Raw genomic sequence first — 16,644 nt, forward strand, 5'->3', positions numbered from 1 at the left:
GAATAGAAAGAGAAGTGGGAGGCCCCGGTGCACAACTGAGCAAGAGGACAAGTACATTAGAGTGTCTAGCTTGAGAAGCAGACGCCTCACAAGTCCTCAACTGGCAGCTTCATTAACTAGTACCGGCAAAACACCAGTCTCAACGTCAACAGCGATGAGACGACTCCAGAATGCTGGCCTGATAGGCAGATTTGCAAAGAAAAAGCCATGTCTCAGACTGGCCAATAAAATTAAAAGATTAAGATGGGCAAAAGAACACAGACACTGGACAGAGGAACTCTGCCTAGAAGGCCAGCATCCCGGATTCGCCTCTTCACTCTTGACGTTTCCAGCTACAACAGTCATTTACAACATTAACAATGTCTACACTGTATTTCTGATCAATTTGAAATTATTTGAATGGACAATTTTTTTTGCTTTTCTTTCAAAAACGAGGACATTTCTAAGTGACCGCAAACTTTTGAACGCTAGTGTATATATATTTTTTTTTACATTGTTTGCAAACTTATACGTGACATGTATTAATGCCAAAATAACATGCAAAACAGGCGAGCCCCCCATCCCCCCCCCCCCAGAAAAAAAATATATGTATACATTGGGTCCGCCCCATCTGCCCTGAATGACAGGTTGCCACTGTCTGTAGCTAGATATTGGGTTCTGCACGACCCTTCTAATTTACTGACTGACACAGCACCAAATCACTGTGTGGAGCACAGGAGGTCGGTGGCACCTTCATTTGGGGGGACGGGCTCGTGGTAATGGCTGGAGGGGAATCAGTGGAATGGTTTAAAATTCACCAAACACATGGTTTCCACGTGTTTGATGCCATTCCATTAGCACCGTTCCAGCCATTATTATGAGCCGTCCTCCCCTTAGCAGCCTCTGGTGTGGAGAGCCTACCTTAAGTGAAGGTTGGCAAAGGGCTGGCCGAAAAACGTTCCCTCTCCACCTATGGCACTGGGGCGCGCATCGTTATCGTCATCGTCTCCTTCACTGTCATTGTCAGTTTCTGGGTTTCCATCGTCGGTAAGGTAGAGGGATCAGCCGTAGTTTGAAGATGTTGTATAATGTAGATAGGTTAGCAGACAACGTCACAAACGATGCGTAAGCTTCAATGGGGCAGAGGTCCGTGTGTTGTTGTGATTCTGGATGGCCAGAAAGCTAGCAACAATGACAAGAAACTGCCATGTGAGAAATCGTAAGTGACTTGTTTCCGCTCATCTCGTTCTTGATACCATGTCTTGTTTTGAGGTGTTTTGATTTTATGTCAATGCTAATACGTCCAAAATTCGCTAGCTAGCTAACCGACAACTGTAATGATGAATTTGAGAGACAACAAGTGCTCATTGTGCAAATGTATTTATGTTTTCAATAAACATTGAAGAGGAAATATAGTTTCTACGTTGTCAACAATCTGTCAACCCTGTCAGTTTTGCCCACATAGTTGCGCACGCCATCCCATTATTATGTGGCAGACCATCCTTGAGCTGTGATGCACCTCTCCATGGAGTACATGAAATCTCCTCTTCCACTCTCCTATTCCCCTTTCTACCAGGCTCCTTGGGATCTTGTGAGCCCTCCTGATAAAAACATATTTACATGTCATTTTATATAGATTAACATTTGAAATATGCTGAGACAAAAATCCACTAAAACAAATGTTTGGCCCAAAGTCCATTACAACAAATGTTTGGTCTATTGCCTCACCTGTTTATAATTGAGCTGAGAGAGGTCGTAGGAAAGGGGTCAGCAGCCATCTCCTCTGGGGGTACCCCTTGTCACCATGCAGGTGACATCCAGGGGGAACAATATTGCGCTCAAACAGCATTGAGCACTCCGGAGTCATGTGTAGACCCAGGCCAGTTGGCTACAGCGTCAAGCAACATATAGACTGCATTAAAAAACACTTGGGTGTTAATACTGTGGTACAGCCTTCGATTGATGAACGTGTCTTCATCCATGTGTTGGGCAATGATTTTGATGTGGGTACAATCAATGACGCCAACAACCCCCGGAAAACCAGCGATTGGCATGAAAAAAAGCTTGTTTTTGAAGAATCTGGCGTTGAGTGGTGGGAGAATCAATGAACCGCCGGATGATTTCAGGTCCCGTAAGTGCCACCAGGGTTTGACAGGTTGCTCTGCTCACAGTAGTCTGTGATGGACCCAAATCATCGCTGTTACACCGTTGCATTTTTTCCTGTTGCCAGGAAGTGTAAAGTCAGGATTACTTTGATGTCTGCCGTGAGAGCACACGGTCGTCCAGTAGGTGGAGAAGTAGCATCACGGACAAGGTCAGTCACATAAAGCATCCCTATCTAACCAGTATTTTTAGATTAAATTGCCATTATTAAACTTTTTTTAAACATCCCTCCTCTAACTAAATGTGCGTGCTTTCTTTCGTCTCCATGCATCCATCTTCTGACAACTCCTAACCGGTTAGGACACTTCTCAAGCTCACATCAATGCACCCTGAGATATGAGTACTTTTATGTCATAGGAATGTTGAAAACATGCTCTTACTCCTATGCGTAAATGTACTGTGGAACCGCATTTTTGGACGGTTTCCAACTCTGAGACGCTTGGTAACTACAGTCCCAGATCCCAACCTGAATTAATATTAGACGTCTAGGCAAGGGCTCTCCAACCCTGTTCATGGAGAGCTACCATCCTGTAGGTTCTCTCTCCAATCCTAATCTAGCACACCCGATTCTAATAATTATCTGGTTGATAAACTGAATCAGGTTCATTACAACTGGGGTTGGAGTAAAATCCTCAGGAGGGCAGCTCTCCCGGAATAGGGTTGGACAGCCCTGGTTTTGGCTAAGTTTCATAAGTTTGAACATCACAGTATAGTATGGCACAGTTTAGTACAGTAGAGTAAGTACAGTGCTGTACGGTACGGTATGGTACAGTACAGGACAGTATAATTTTATTCAGTAAAGTACAGTACGGTACAGTGCAGTAGAGTTTATTAGGGTACAATACACTATACTTAAATTTTCTTTACTGTACTCTAGTGTGCTCTACTGTATTGTACTGTGATGTGCTCTACTGTACTGTACTGTACAGTATTTTTCTTTACTGTACTGTTTACTGTAATGTACTGTACTCTGCTGTGCTCTACTGTACTGTAATCAATCAACCAATCAATCACATTCATTTATAAGGCGCTTTTACATCAGCTGATATCTCAAATTGCTTATACAGAAACCCTGCCTAAAACCCCAAACAGCAAGCAATGCAGATGTAGTTGCACGGTGGCTAGGAAGAACTCCCTAGAAAAGACAGGAACCTAGGAAGAAACCTAGAGAGGAACCAGGCTCTGAGGGGTGGCCAGTTCTCTTCTGGATGTGCTGGTTGGAGATTATAAGAGTATATGGCCATTAAGGCCAGATCGTTCTTCAAGGTGTTGAAACATTCATAACTGACCAGCCGGCTCAAATAACAATCAAAGTGGTTGTAGAGGGTGCAACAGGTCAGCACTTCAGGAGTAAATGTCACCTGGCTTTTCATAGCCGAGCATTCAGAGGTTGAGACAGCAGTTGCAGTAGAGAGGGAGGGAGAGAGAGAGAGAGGGAGGGAGGGAGAGAGAGAGGGAGAGATAGGGTCGAACACAGCAGGTTCGGGACCAGGTAGCACGTCCGGTGAACAGGTCAGGGTTCCATAGCCGCAGGCAGAACAGCTGAAACTGGATCAGCAGTATGACTAGATGGACTTGGGATGGGGACAGCCAGGAGTCATCAGGCCAGGTAGTTCTGAGGAATGGTCCTAGGGCTCAGGTCCTCCGGGATGGGAGAGAAAAAGAGAGAGATGGGAGAATTAGACGGAGCTGTACTGTGCTGTCCAAACTTGTGAAACATGGATGTCTATGATTGGTTCAGATTTGTTCAGGTTTGGACCAGACCAAATCTGAACCAATTATAGACGTCTTTGTTTGGGTCAAATATACGCCGGTCCGGACGTCTGAGGACGTTGAAATCAAGGCGGGTCCGGACAGGACCAAAAAAAGACGTTGCCGTCTGTAAATGCTTAGTGGGTTGGTAAGGAGCCTCCACCCCATAATAAAACAATAGAGCCAGTGTTCTGCAGATTAATATGAGATAGCAGAAGGGCATCTCTGCTCTTTTGTTCTCCTCTTAAAACAATGATATTATAGACAAAGGCTGTATTTAAGCAAATTAGGCCACTGACCCAGAAAAATACAGTACATGCATATTAATTCTCTATTGCACATGTTAAGTCATAATCCATACACTTACGGTATAAGAAATATGTTGTGTGTGTGTGTGTGTGTGTGTGAGTGAGTGCCACTTTATGTGTGTGACAAAGTGTTTGTTCGTTAGATTTTGTAATGCTCTGTATGAACAGAATTCCAATCAACCTTGCTCACATCGGACAAATTCAGCAAACACAAAATATGATTGTTTGCTCCCTGCGTAAATCGAGAAAAAGTCCCAGGTGTTTAACCTCAAGGTAGAGAATTCAGACAGGCACATTTCCCCTTCTCCTTTACTCACAAATTCCTAGCCCCACAAATCCCCAACCTCCACTATTTTCATGCAAAGCCACTCTCATGCATAATTTGATTGCTAAAGATATGATTTAGCCCGAGGCATGTTAATACAGTAGTTGTTTTAATAACATGGAGCTCTGCAGGGTGTTGTTGTTCATGCCATAATTACATCGTGATCTCAGGTGCTGGTTTATGCTATATCAAATCAAATGACATTTTATCGGTCACATGCCCTCGTAAACAACAGGTGTAGACTAACAGTGAAGTGCCTACAGGCCCTCCCCAACAATGCAGAGAGATCGAAAATTGAGAAATAATAGTAAAGTCAAGCACGTCATGATAAAAGTAGAGTAATGAGAGTAATGAGTAACTTGGCTATGTACAAGGGGTACCAGTACCGAGTCCATGTGCAGGGGTACGAGGTCATTGAGGTAGATATGTACATACTACTAAGAATAAAGTAACAGATATAGTCAATAGTAGCAGCAGCGTATGTGATGATTCAAAAAAGTTGGTGCAAAAAGGGTCAATAGTCCGGGTAACTATTTGGTTAACTTTTGAATGACCTCTACAGGATTGGTGGGACGGTTGAGCTAACGTAGGCTAATGCAAATAGCATGAGGTTGTAAGTAACAAGAACATTGTGGAAAGGTTGTTACAAAGTTGTAGTGGATTTGGTGTGCTTAGCCTCAACACAAGCACGGCAAGTGACAGCATAGTAGATCAACAAAAAAGACTCTGTACTCGAAAAATGTGTCACATTGTCATTCATGAATGAACACTGTAATTGAACCAGAAGTTCTAAATGAAACTGAATAAAGCATGAACACAACATCCATCCATGTGCTTAATCTCCCAAATCCCCCACAGCTCTCGTGAAACCCAAGCCCCTTCTGTGGATACTCTATTTTTATTTTTTTTAAAGCTGCATGATGAATTCGTATATGGGACTGAACATATCCCTGCTCCATCCCCCCTATGACCTCCCTCTATGGCTAATTTCCACTCTGCATTATATCAAATGATTTATTATGATCAATTACATGTAGCGTGTTACGGGCCCACAGAGAGATTAGAAGGCCTAGCGGTGACCCACCTGGCTCAGTTTCCACCTCTTCTACATGTCAAGGTGCACCAGAACACATCCCTGGGGGACACCTTCATCCCCAGCTATAAGGCTAAAGCACATACAGAGAATCCATCTTACTTACATCTTCAGCTCTATACCTAATGTAAACTTGAGCCTTCATGCCCAAATTGGACAGAATTGTGGCAGAGAATATAAAACGTTGAACATGGAATGTGGTTGAATAATGTTAGTTGTTCCCATACGTTACAGTGGAGTTTAATAATGAAACTGAAAAATGACGCCGCAGTTGTTGACTAATCTGACATAAATTAGGGTGTTTTCACATATAGTCCACTTTAAAAGAACCAATATCAGTCCTTTTTAAAGTGAACTCTGGGGTAAAGAAAAGCCCTTACCTTTGAATGAGTACTCAACTCTTTTGTCAGTTCACTTCACCTATTTTGTGGGCCGAGTCCTCTTTGCATTCACATTGCTATGTTTAGAAAATAACTAAGATCGTTTTACAACATGCATTCTGGGTTTTTACAAAGTGCAGGACAAGCCATTCAATCAGAATGTGTTATCGGACATCTAGATATACCTACTTATATTTTGGAAATCAAATCAAATGTATTTATATCGCCATTCGTACATCAGCTGATAACTCAAAGTGCTGTACAGAAACCCAGCCTAAAACCCCAAACAGCAAGCAATGCAGGTGTAGAAGCACGGTGGCTAGGAAAAACTCCCCAGAAAGGCCAAAACCTTTCTGCTGCAGAATAAATAATACTGTAATTGTACACTCAAGGTAGGCTACTGCCCCTTTTAAGAGCTAGAATAGATGTTGTGATTAGGTTGTCTTCTCACACTATTCAAACCACACAATCAATAAACAGTTTATGAATCTCTCTTAACCTATAGATCACATATTGCAAACAAATAATCTGAACTAAAAACTAATTTTGGAATATCTGCGCGTCCTTGACAATCGATAAGCAATATCCATAAACAACACACGTTTTTTTCCGCGAACCTGCAAATCATCATCTTCTCTCTTTAGTGGCACCAATGTGAGGGTTTATGGCAGGGGAAGCGGTGTTGCAGTAGTCTAGTGTGTGGTGCGGGAATAATGAAAAGCGAACCTTTGGGAGCTCTGTGTTCAGTGCTTGACCTAAAAAAAGGGAACCGGACCGCGGAATTCAAGCGCACCGAATTCAGACCACCTCTCGAGATGGTCTCAAGTTCGGTTCGCTTCAGGGCTCTTTTGAGGTGTCGGAGTTCCTTTGAAGTGTTCACACTGCACAATTTTTTTTTGCGAACTGATATCGCAAACATTGTCTGAAAGGGGTCAAGTGGGAAAACACCCGTACTTAACTCGTGATGAAACGGGACAATGAGGTTTATATCATTTGATGTATGAAGCCTACGCGCAGGTGCATCTTAAATCACACGAAGCAGCACAGCCCGTTACAGTAACTGAGCCATCTCCATCCCGAGCAGGTGGGGAGCCATCACCATGACAAGGAGGAGGCTTCAGAGACGTCTGATGCTGCATTCTTAAATCACATTGCAGAAAGATACTGTCAAGTGTGATGGGCCCTGGCACGCGCCCAACATAGCCTATCCTCCATAGGAAGCGCCAATAAAACATCCCACTAACTCAGGAGGATGACCACTCCTCCACACATCTGCTGAGTTTGTTCTCTTTCAGCATGGGCTTCAGGTCACTACTTTCATTGGGCCTTAAGGAGCATCTCCCCCATGGCCCTCTGGTGATCGTGCCCTGTCGACTGATGCCCATAAATGGCAGCCTGGGTAGTTAGTTCTGACAGAATGATTTCAACAACCTCCCTAGTGGGTAACCCTTGTTTATTGTCATTTAAGGAAATGTCACTAAGTTGGTATAGAAACCATGCATTTTACAAGGCGACTGCTGAAAGGAAATATTACACTGGCAAGGATCGCCAGACGTGGAAGAGAGAGCAATGAACTACTTCTTTTATAGCAAAGTAGATTTCCCACACTTCAATGTAGCCTAGCCATTTAGTGTATCTTACAAGCCTGGCCAAGCAGTCTATTGATGCTGTATGCGCCCATCAAAGCGTTGCAGGCCGCTGCATGTTGAGCAATTCATTTTAATACCAGCCCTTTACACGTACTCAAAGTGGATCTTAAGCCTTGTTTCTGGATTTGTTTTCAGTCTACAGTGACACACAGTACAGAAACAGACAATACACCTGTTGAAGTCATTCCTGCAGTCCAGTCAGAGCAAGGTCACGTATAACATCGTGTGGGGATGTTTGATATTACCACGGAGCCCGCATCTGCTTTCATCCAAAACAGGGCCGTCTGTTAATCATAAAACGTAAAGACGACTTTATTAGAGGAGTATCAGCAACCCAAAGAATCACATTGTACAGTAAATAGAAACAAAATGGATAGAGTGTCTCTGTCTCCCACAACAAATGGGATACCGCATGTTTATAGTTTTAGAGCCCCTGTCAGACATTGTAAATGTTTACTCCCATCACATTTGCCTCGACCATTTTCCTACCAGCACAAGCAAATGTGTCTCATGCCAAAGAGAGCTGTGGAAAGGGTTAGGGACAGTAGCTGTCCTTTATCACAGAAAAAAAACTATAACACATCACTGCCATATAAAAATGAATGCATATTTGCAGACGCGTGCTGCTTGACTTCCCCCACCCTTTGTGGCCCGATGGCAGGTTTACACACCTACCTCACACTTCATACTGTACCATCTGTAATGATCTGCAGAGAGGATGCGTTGTTCCATACTGCCTTTCCCTTCCTCTAGCCAGCTCGTTCTCCGCAAAACATTGCCCCCCCCTCTCCAATACAGCTCTATGGACTTAAGACACTCTTATGACCATTTGTAGCAGCGTATTGGTCGCAGTATGGTACCCATTTTAGAAAGCGCTTATGTTTATGTCTTCTGAATTTACCAGTTTCGTTCTCTTTAATGGTATAATTCACCGGAACTACACGACTATTCAAACGTCTCATTACTTTGTTAGTAGTCTTTGGCCCAGGGGAGATTGTGATCATCAAGATGATTAATGACTTTGCCATTGATAACCAAAGATCAGTGGTAGTGAATGATACCCCCAGGTGTCATTTGTAAGCACAAACCACCCACAGGTCAACTTTTAAATGAAAGGGTAATGCTATAACACACCCTAGTGGTGATAAGATTGAACTGAAGTGACAGAGGTGAAAATGGCAACCTTGGTTAAATAGTACAATAGCTTGTCTATAGTGTCACCCACAGCCTGAAAGGAGAACTGCTCTTGAAAATCCAACACTACACATTCAGTGGCTTATCCATGTAATTAATAGCATCTACACTGTATGTGTTTTTAAGATTTTCGTATTGCATTATGGCAAAAGTAAACAACATGAAAGAGAACCAACTTCATCATCTTTTTTTAAAATCATAAATATTGGCAGATAAACCAAAACAGAATAATTTGTGTTTTAATAACAAACTGGAATTGAATATTTACAAAATGAACTAATATGATGAGTATTATTAGGTTGTTCCACATTTGACTATTTTCTCTTGATAGGAATCAAAATCATGTAGCCCACACTAAATAGTTTTTAATAAAAATATTGATTAGTTCTCACAGTCTTTATAGTTCCCTCAGTCTTTAGTGTAAAATACCTCACACTTCATACTTTCCCCCAAAACACAATCTCACTGCAAAAAATATATTTTTCGGGAAAATCCAAAATAAAAATTAGTAAACAATCAGGCAATGCAGCCACAGATCTCTACAGAGCCAGTGCATTTGTAACTGTTTTAGCTATTGAAAAGCTTCTTTCTGCCCTCCATTCCAGACATGGACTCCACATTCTTCCGCCAGTCACCTGGGTCCGCTTTCTGTGAAGAGAATGGACAGTCCTTCAAATGTAACCAATTAAGAAAAACATCTTATTTACAATGACGGCCTGGTTGCCATGGTCACGTACAGTATGGATGATCAAACACAACTCAGACACAGCAAACAAGACCAATGAACTCTGTATCTTGATCAACGTCACTTGAATCAAACCTTTACCCAAATGTGATGAATTATTTGGACGAAGTACCCATTAGTACCACGTGTTTGTGTACATCGTACAAAGAAAACACAGTGCCAGCTGAAACAGAGCTGTAAACTATGACATTACCAGAAGCCATTGTATGTTTATTTCTAAACTTCCCAGTCTTACCTCCTCTTCCTTCTTGTCCTTCTTGACTGTCTTCAGGTTGGACTTGAAGTCCGCCTTGGAGCTGAGTTTGGCCTCAGTCAGAGCCCCCAGCATAGCGTCGGCAGACTTCTTGACCCTTTTGAGGTTAGGTCTCTTCCCCCCTTTCAGCTCGTTGATCTTTGCATTCAGGTCCACGAGCTGAGATGTACATACAGCCAAAAGGTTCACTCTCCCGTACCCTTATAAACTAAGCGTGTTGCCATTTAGGGTCTTGGCATTTCAATGAAAATCAAAATGCTTTTATTTGAAAAAGAAATAATTTTGTGGCACTTTTGGAACTTGTAGAATATTGAAATCACCAATAGAAGTCAGCATAAAAATGGTTGTCTTCAACGAAATACACTTTGAGGCACTTTCATAGATCTCAGGTAACTTCAGGTAACTGTCCCAAGACTCATTTAATTTACATGACAAAAAAAACAAACCTCTTTCTCATTCTTGAGCACTTTTGCTTCGATATCATATCGTGCCTCATCCACTGTGTCACATTTCCTGTGCAGTTCCTTACAGAGCTCCTGTGAAGAAAAAAGACTCAGTCATCTATAAACCACCAAAGACTGTTGAGAAAGTACTGTGGGAGGATGCATCAAACAAACTACAAAAGCCACTACTTTAAAATTCCACTCACTCATCAATGAGAAAGGTAGAAGGGTGCTACAATTTTTATTTTGACACGTCTAAACAAAAATGGAGATGCTGTTCTTTACCAACAGCACACCAGGGAATAAGTCCAGACAATGTAAGCTTGGATGGCTACTATCTGCACACCAAACAGCATCTTATTCCCTACTACTTTTGACCAGAGTCAAAGATGTATAAAGATACCATCTTGTTACAATTAAAAAATACTCTAAAGACCAATGTATTAAAATGAAATAGCGAAAACCTTTTCAAGGTACATAATCAAAACACAGCTAATTTAGGTATTGTCGAAATACATTTGCAACTAGACGCCTTCACTACAACAACATTATCAGTAATGGTAACATCTTTATTTTATTTATTTTCTATGATTGTGATATGTGGTTGTTTATCTACCTTAGTTGAATGCACTGACTTTAAATTACTCTGGAGAAGAGTGTCTGCTAAATGAGAAAAATGTAAAAAGAAACAATTGCAAAGCACACTGGGTATTAGTTTTGGCCTTGTTTCGGGGGAGGAGCTCATTAGAATAATTCCCTGCATGCTTTGCAAGTGTTACTTTTTGGACAATTACATATTGATCATTTACCAGACACTTTTATCACACCATAGTGCCAACAGACTTCTGATACCAATGCAGGTTGGCCAAAAAAATTGTGAACCACTATAAAAAAAACGATATTTTTACAAAAAAAAGTAAAAAAATAAAATAAAAAAAAGCAGGTCTCAAAAGTACTGTATCTTGTTACAAAATACATTGGATTGTAGTTCAGGCCAGTGAAATACAAATGACAAATTTAAATACGGCCCACCTCTGACCAGAGCCATATACCAGAGCCATATACACTCAATAGAAGTGCAAGATGACAATAGAAGTGCGAGATGGCGCCGACAGAGATGGTCGCCTCGCTTCGAGTCCTTAGGAAACACTATATAGGTACTTGAACCTTGGGCCTTAGAGTTATGTTAGTGTACCTGAAGCTCTTGCACAGATAGGCCGGAGAGTTTCAGCGGTGGTACTCTCTCGCTCAAGACGCTTTCCCTCTCTGTCACCTTGTTGCTTTGCTCCTGGACCAGCAAGACCCCAGCTTTCTTCAGCAGTTTTTGCTATAGGGAAACATGGCTGAACAACTTAATGATAAGACAATACAATTGATAGTTCAACTGATGTGCAAAATGTTGTGTTTTCAAGTGTTTTTGGACCTTTACTTCAGTTTTGGTGAACATGATTTTCAAGGCACTTGTATGTTGTTGGTGTTGTTGTTGTTGTGTGTGTACAGATGTAGGATCTTAATTGGATCATTCTTTGGTGCTGAGAATTTTGTGATATACATAAAGTCACTGAAAACCCACACTAGCACACAGTTATATTAACAATATTGCACTTTTCATCCAGCCTACTTTTGTCAAGGTAATAGCCTAACCACCTATCAAGCAACATTATGGACTAAAGCAGGGGTGTCAAACTAATTTTGCCCCGGGGCCCACATTCGGTCTTCAATGAGGTCCGGAGGGACGCACTGAAAATGTGTTATATTTCCTCACCGTCAAAATGTGAACATTTTGGGCCGGATCCAGATTATTTGCTGTGACAATATGCTGTAGGTCAAATTAAGATCCTACATCTGAACATGTGTACGAGTCATATGCAGCCTGCTAAACGTACATGTGCCATCAGTACCGTGAATAAAGTTTATTTTTCACTTCCATACAGGCCGACCTACCTTCAGCAGTAACCTGCGAGTCGCTGAGTACTTTGTCTTTTTCTGGAAGAGAGAGATATGAGACATAACAGGTATATAATAGGCTCATTACAGTCGCTAATGATGTTAGCACATCTTCATATGTAGGTAGGCTCATTCATTACAGTCACTGATGATGTTAGCCTATAGTCATATGTGGTCTCTATTATAGCGGAGCTACAGAGCAAACAACTGCCTGTCTCTGTTGATTAGGATGAGCTGTGGTTCCTAATGTAATATAATGTAATGCTCTGCCACCATATCACCAAGGATTCATTGAAGCACAGTCTTAGAGAGCAAGGGGCTCGTTTCTACTGTGTATGTGGCTTGGTATTGATACCAAATGAGTCCTTCTGTGTTGCTCCAGTGGTCTTGGGATCATTTGGATGATTATCAGTTAGCCTGAGACAAATGGCCTTGTGACACGACAATTGCTCAGCAATTGCTGATAGATTATAATGTCTAACTTGTTAAGTCGCACAAGCTGTTACCAAGATGCCAGTGTGGCTATTCATTAGCATGACATGCTAACTGCCTGCATAGCATACAGTTGAAGTCGGAAGTTTACATACACCTTAGCCAAATACATTTAAACTCAGTTTTTCACTATTCCTGACATTTAATCGTGGAAAAAATGCCCTGTCTTAGGTCAGTTAGGATCTTTATTTTAAGAATGTGAATTGTCAGAATAATAGTAGAGAATGATTTATTACATCTTTCATTTCTTTCATCACATTTCCAGTGCGTCAGAAGTTTACATACACTCAATTAGTATTTGGTAGCATTGCCTTTAAATTGTTTAACTTGGGTCAATTGCTTTTGATTTTCCTGTGATGTCAAGCAAAGAGGTACAGAGCTTGAAGGCAGGCCTTGAAATACACCTCCAATTGACTCAAATGGTGTCAATTAACCTATCAGAAGCTTCTAAAGCCATGACACCATTTTCTGGAATTTTCCAAGCATTTAAAGGCACAGTCACCTTAGTGTATGTAAACTTCTAACCCACTGGAATTGTGATACAGTGAATTATAAGTGAAATAGTCTTTCTGTAAACTATTGTTGGAAAAATGACTTGTGTCATGCACAAAGTAGGTGTCCTGACCGACTTGCCAAAACTATATTTTGTTAACAAGAAATTTGACTAGTGTTTGAAAAACGAGTTTTAATGACTCCAACCTAAGCGCTTGTAAACTTCTGACTTCAACTGTATGTATACAGTATCAAAAGGACTGTTACAAAGGTTTAACTGTGCACAACAAAGCTAAGTAATGAACGAAAGGGCAATTTTAAGATATTAGGCACAACAAAAGGTATGAGGGGGGAAAATATGTCCAGAACTGACTTACCGGTCTTTTTCAACATATTGCAAATCAAACAAACAAACAAACAAATCGAAAGAAGACGTTATTTTCTGTCCCATATTGACAACATTGCCATAGTTGTGTGATTGATTGAAAGGCACAGAGTGTGACAGTTATCGACTCACCCCTCAGACATGGCTGTTCTGGTTTATGAGTACTGCTGGGGAGCCAACATAGTTGTGTGATTGATTGAAAGGCACAGAGTGTGACAGTTACAGACTCACCCCTCAGACATGGCTGTTCTGAGTACTGCTGGGGAGCCAACATAGCTGTGTTTATTGGCAGAACATTCACATCATATGGAATGTTTCAGAGATGTAAGAGTCAATGATTCATACTAGGAACAATTATCACATATGAAAATAATGTAATAGTTTACCATCACACATGTATTAGACTTGTGATTATTATGAGCTACTGGGTGATAATCAAGGTCCCCCACAAGGTCCTCATGTCCTGACTTGGATAAAAGAGGCTGACTTTGGCTCTCTTATTACCCAGAGAACAGGAGTTCACTGTCAAGGGTCCTTGGATGGAATTGTCTGATGATGGAGAACGATGAAGGAGAAAAAGGTTTGAATACTCAAGATCCCTTTTTTTTAAATTTCTCCTTACATTTTCTCTGCATTTCTCCTCTCCCCTAAAGTGTCTGGTGCTATACCCTTGAGCCATTATCACCTTTGGTGCTAGCGTGAGCTACTGTGCAAGGTGAGATTTTGACAGACCAAGGGCATTGCTGCAGTATCTGCTGCACCAGGCCACCAAATAGCTGAGGTCCATTGAGTAAAAAGGCTGTCTGCTTTAATGTCACCATTGTGACATTACAAGGAAAGATCAAACTTGTGACCTTTCCGGTGGCATGCTGTTCTACTGGTACAGAAGCCTTATTAGCCCCGCGTGTTAAGACAAACCCTCTGGGCTCCTCACACATCACAATAAAGTAGACACACACACACACACACACACACACACCTCAGGTTGCCCGCTCGCGCCACTGAGTAACGATGGGAGGGGACTCAAAAGCAATGCCCCAATTTACGACCAAGCAAGTCTAACACCAATAAAATAAAAATGTATTATGAGAATTCCTTGTTGTAAATATGGGTGAAGATATGAAGTGTGACCGCTTAAGCATTAACACACTATCCCCAATGAAGTAAACACAAACTGGACACAGCCAACTGCTGGCAACTACTTAATCTATTTTTATCATTAACTTCTAGGAACTCTTCCCTGAAAAGCGAACACATTTCCCTTTTGAACCATGTCAACCCAAATTATATTTTACATGGCAGATTGCTCTAGACAATGGTCTTAACCAAACATGTTAAAATAATTGAAACATTCAAAAGAACTATCTGCTTTTATTGATCTCACATATTTCTCAGAATATTCTTTGTTGTCATAGACTGAGCTGAGACGATCGGATAACTTACCTTTAAAAAGAGAAGCCAATCAGAGAGTGAAAGTGTAGCAGTGATGTCGTGCAGGAAAAATCGGTTTATGATTTTGAATGATTGATTTATGATTTCTGCTGCCTCATGTGAATGGCTCTCTAAAATAGGCCCCTCTGTTACGCCTCCCTAACACACATTGGCCACATTTTGATCATCATGTGTTTGTGTGTGTGTGTGTACCCTGCCCTACCCTGTCCTGTCCTCAACCCTTGACTCACTGCACTGATATAGACATAAAGGGGAAGAATGGAACTTTACTTTGACATGTACTGTAGAAAAGTTATATGAGGGCGGCTCATAGTAATGTATAATGGGTGGCAGGTATCCTAGTGGTTAGAGCGTTGGGCCAGTAACCAAAAGGTTGCTGGATAAAAACCACAAACTGACAAGGTAAAAATCTGTCATTCTGAACAAGGCAGTTAGCCACTGTTCCTAGGCTGTCATTGTAAAGAAGAATTTGTTCTTAACTGACTTGCCTAGTTAAATTTAAATAAAACATTTCTGGAGCAAAGTTTTAATACGGATTGCACTATACTGTAGTATTTACTGTAATGTTTTTGCAGACATTACTGTAGGATTTACAATAGCATTTTCCTTGTATTATATACTGGAGAAATACAACAAAATGTAATGAAAGCTTTTAAATATTGTTCGCATTCACATCGCATAGTGGTGGGTGGAATGTGGTGGCAGAAGCCTTTCAGAACAGATGGAGGCGTGGCCTGTTTTAGGGTGTGGCTTTCAGTTTGTTCTTTTTGGACACCCGTGAGAGTTAATGTCATTCCAGGTAATTTGGTCTGTTTTTTCTTTTGTTTTTTCTTCTACCAATGATCATATGTTCATTGCTAACATTGAGTTTTTAAAAGTGCTCTGTATCTAATAGATCAAATTACTGTGATACTGAAGCTCTTAATTTATGAGATGGACTGTATTGTAACCAGTTAGTGTCAAAGTCTCATGTGAAGAAATCACCTTGAATTCATTGTTTTGTTACAGAACCAACTGAATATTTTGATTAACAGGAAATGGATTACATTGCCTTGTAACCCAATTGAAGAAATAAGTCATTCCAAAGACAAAAAAAAAGACATGGAAAAAAACGTGTTGTATATACAGTATATATTAGTCTGTATTTATGTTATTTATTAGGTTTAACTAAAGCGGAAAGAACATTGGTAAAATATATATATTTTTTTACAGTGTGTTTAATATTCCCAAGACCAGTTCCAAATACAACACAGTCTTATGATGTTCTCATGGTCAGGTGCGGCAGCTATAAAAGCACATAATTGTTTAACTGAGCATTTTATGGGGCTGTCTGACACTATGATTCAGTGGAGCCGTGCAGCCAGAGGCTCTGGTTTTTACATGAGAACACATTGAGCTCAGTAGCGCAGGCCTAATTACAGGTGGATATTACTCTGGGTAATGTAATGGCCAACTGAGCTACTTACTTTAGTGTAGTGTAGTCTTGGGCCTGGTGGTAGGAAGGATGGCACCCTAGAGGTAACTACTGTATCTCTCTGTTTAGAGACCTGAGTCAAGTTGGTGCCATCCAGCGCACGTGAGAAAATCAGAGG

At 41.1% G+C, this 16,644-nt stretch overlaps 1 protein-coding gene across 6 annotated transcripts; it reads right to left on the bottom strand.

The window, feature by feature from the left end:
- Positions 1-7,945: 7,945 nt before the first annotated feature.
- Positions 7,946-15,167, bottom strand: LOC110490255 (troponin I, slow skeletal muscle). Of its 6 annotated transcripts, none has more exons than XM_021563537.2 (8): positions 15,044-15,167; positions 13,733-13,767; positions 13,593-13,596; positions 12,229-12,270; positions 11,480-11,611; positions 10,288-10,377; positions 9,824-10,000; positions 7,946-9,491 (listed from the first exon to the last, which is right to left on the bottom strand). In XM_021563537.2, exons 2-8 carry the CDS (start codon positions 13,741-13,743, stop codon positions 9,411-9,413), a joined length of 537 nt encoding a protein of 178 aa, XP_021419212.2. In that variant the 5' UTR covers positions 13,744-13,767; positions 15,044-15,167; the 3' UTR covers positions 7,946-9,410. The 6 variants fall into 6 exon arrangements, with proteins under 6 accessions (XP_021419212.2, XP_021419215.2, XP_021419213.2 ...); XM_021563540.2 differs by having other exon boundaries at positions 13,733-13,764; positions 15,044-15,166; XM_021563538.2 differs by having other exon boundaries at positions 13,733-13,856; positions 15,044-15,141.
- Between the last annotated feature and the right edge of the window lie 1,477 nt (positions 15,168-16,644).

This window comes from Oncorhynchus mykiss, chromosome 15, assembly GCF_013265735.2.
Source record: "Oncorhynchus mykiss isolate Arlee chromosome 15, USDA_OmykA_1.1, whole genome shotgun sequence".
In the NCBI taxonomy this organism is placed as follows: domain Eukaryota; kingdom Metazoa; phylum Chordata; class Actinopteri; order Salmoniformes; family Salmonidae; genus Oncorhynchus; species Oncorhynchus mykiss.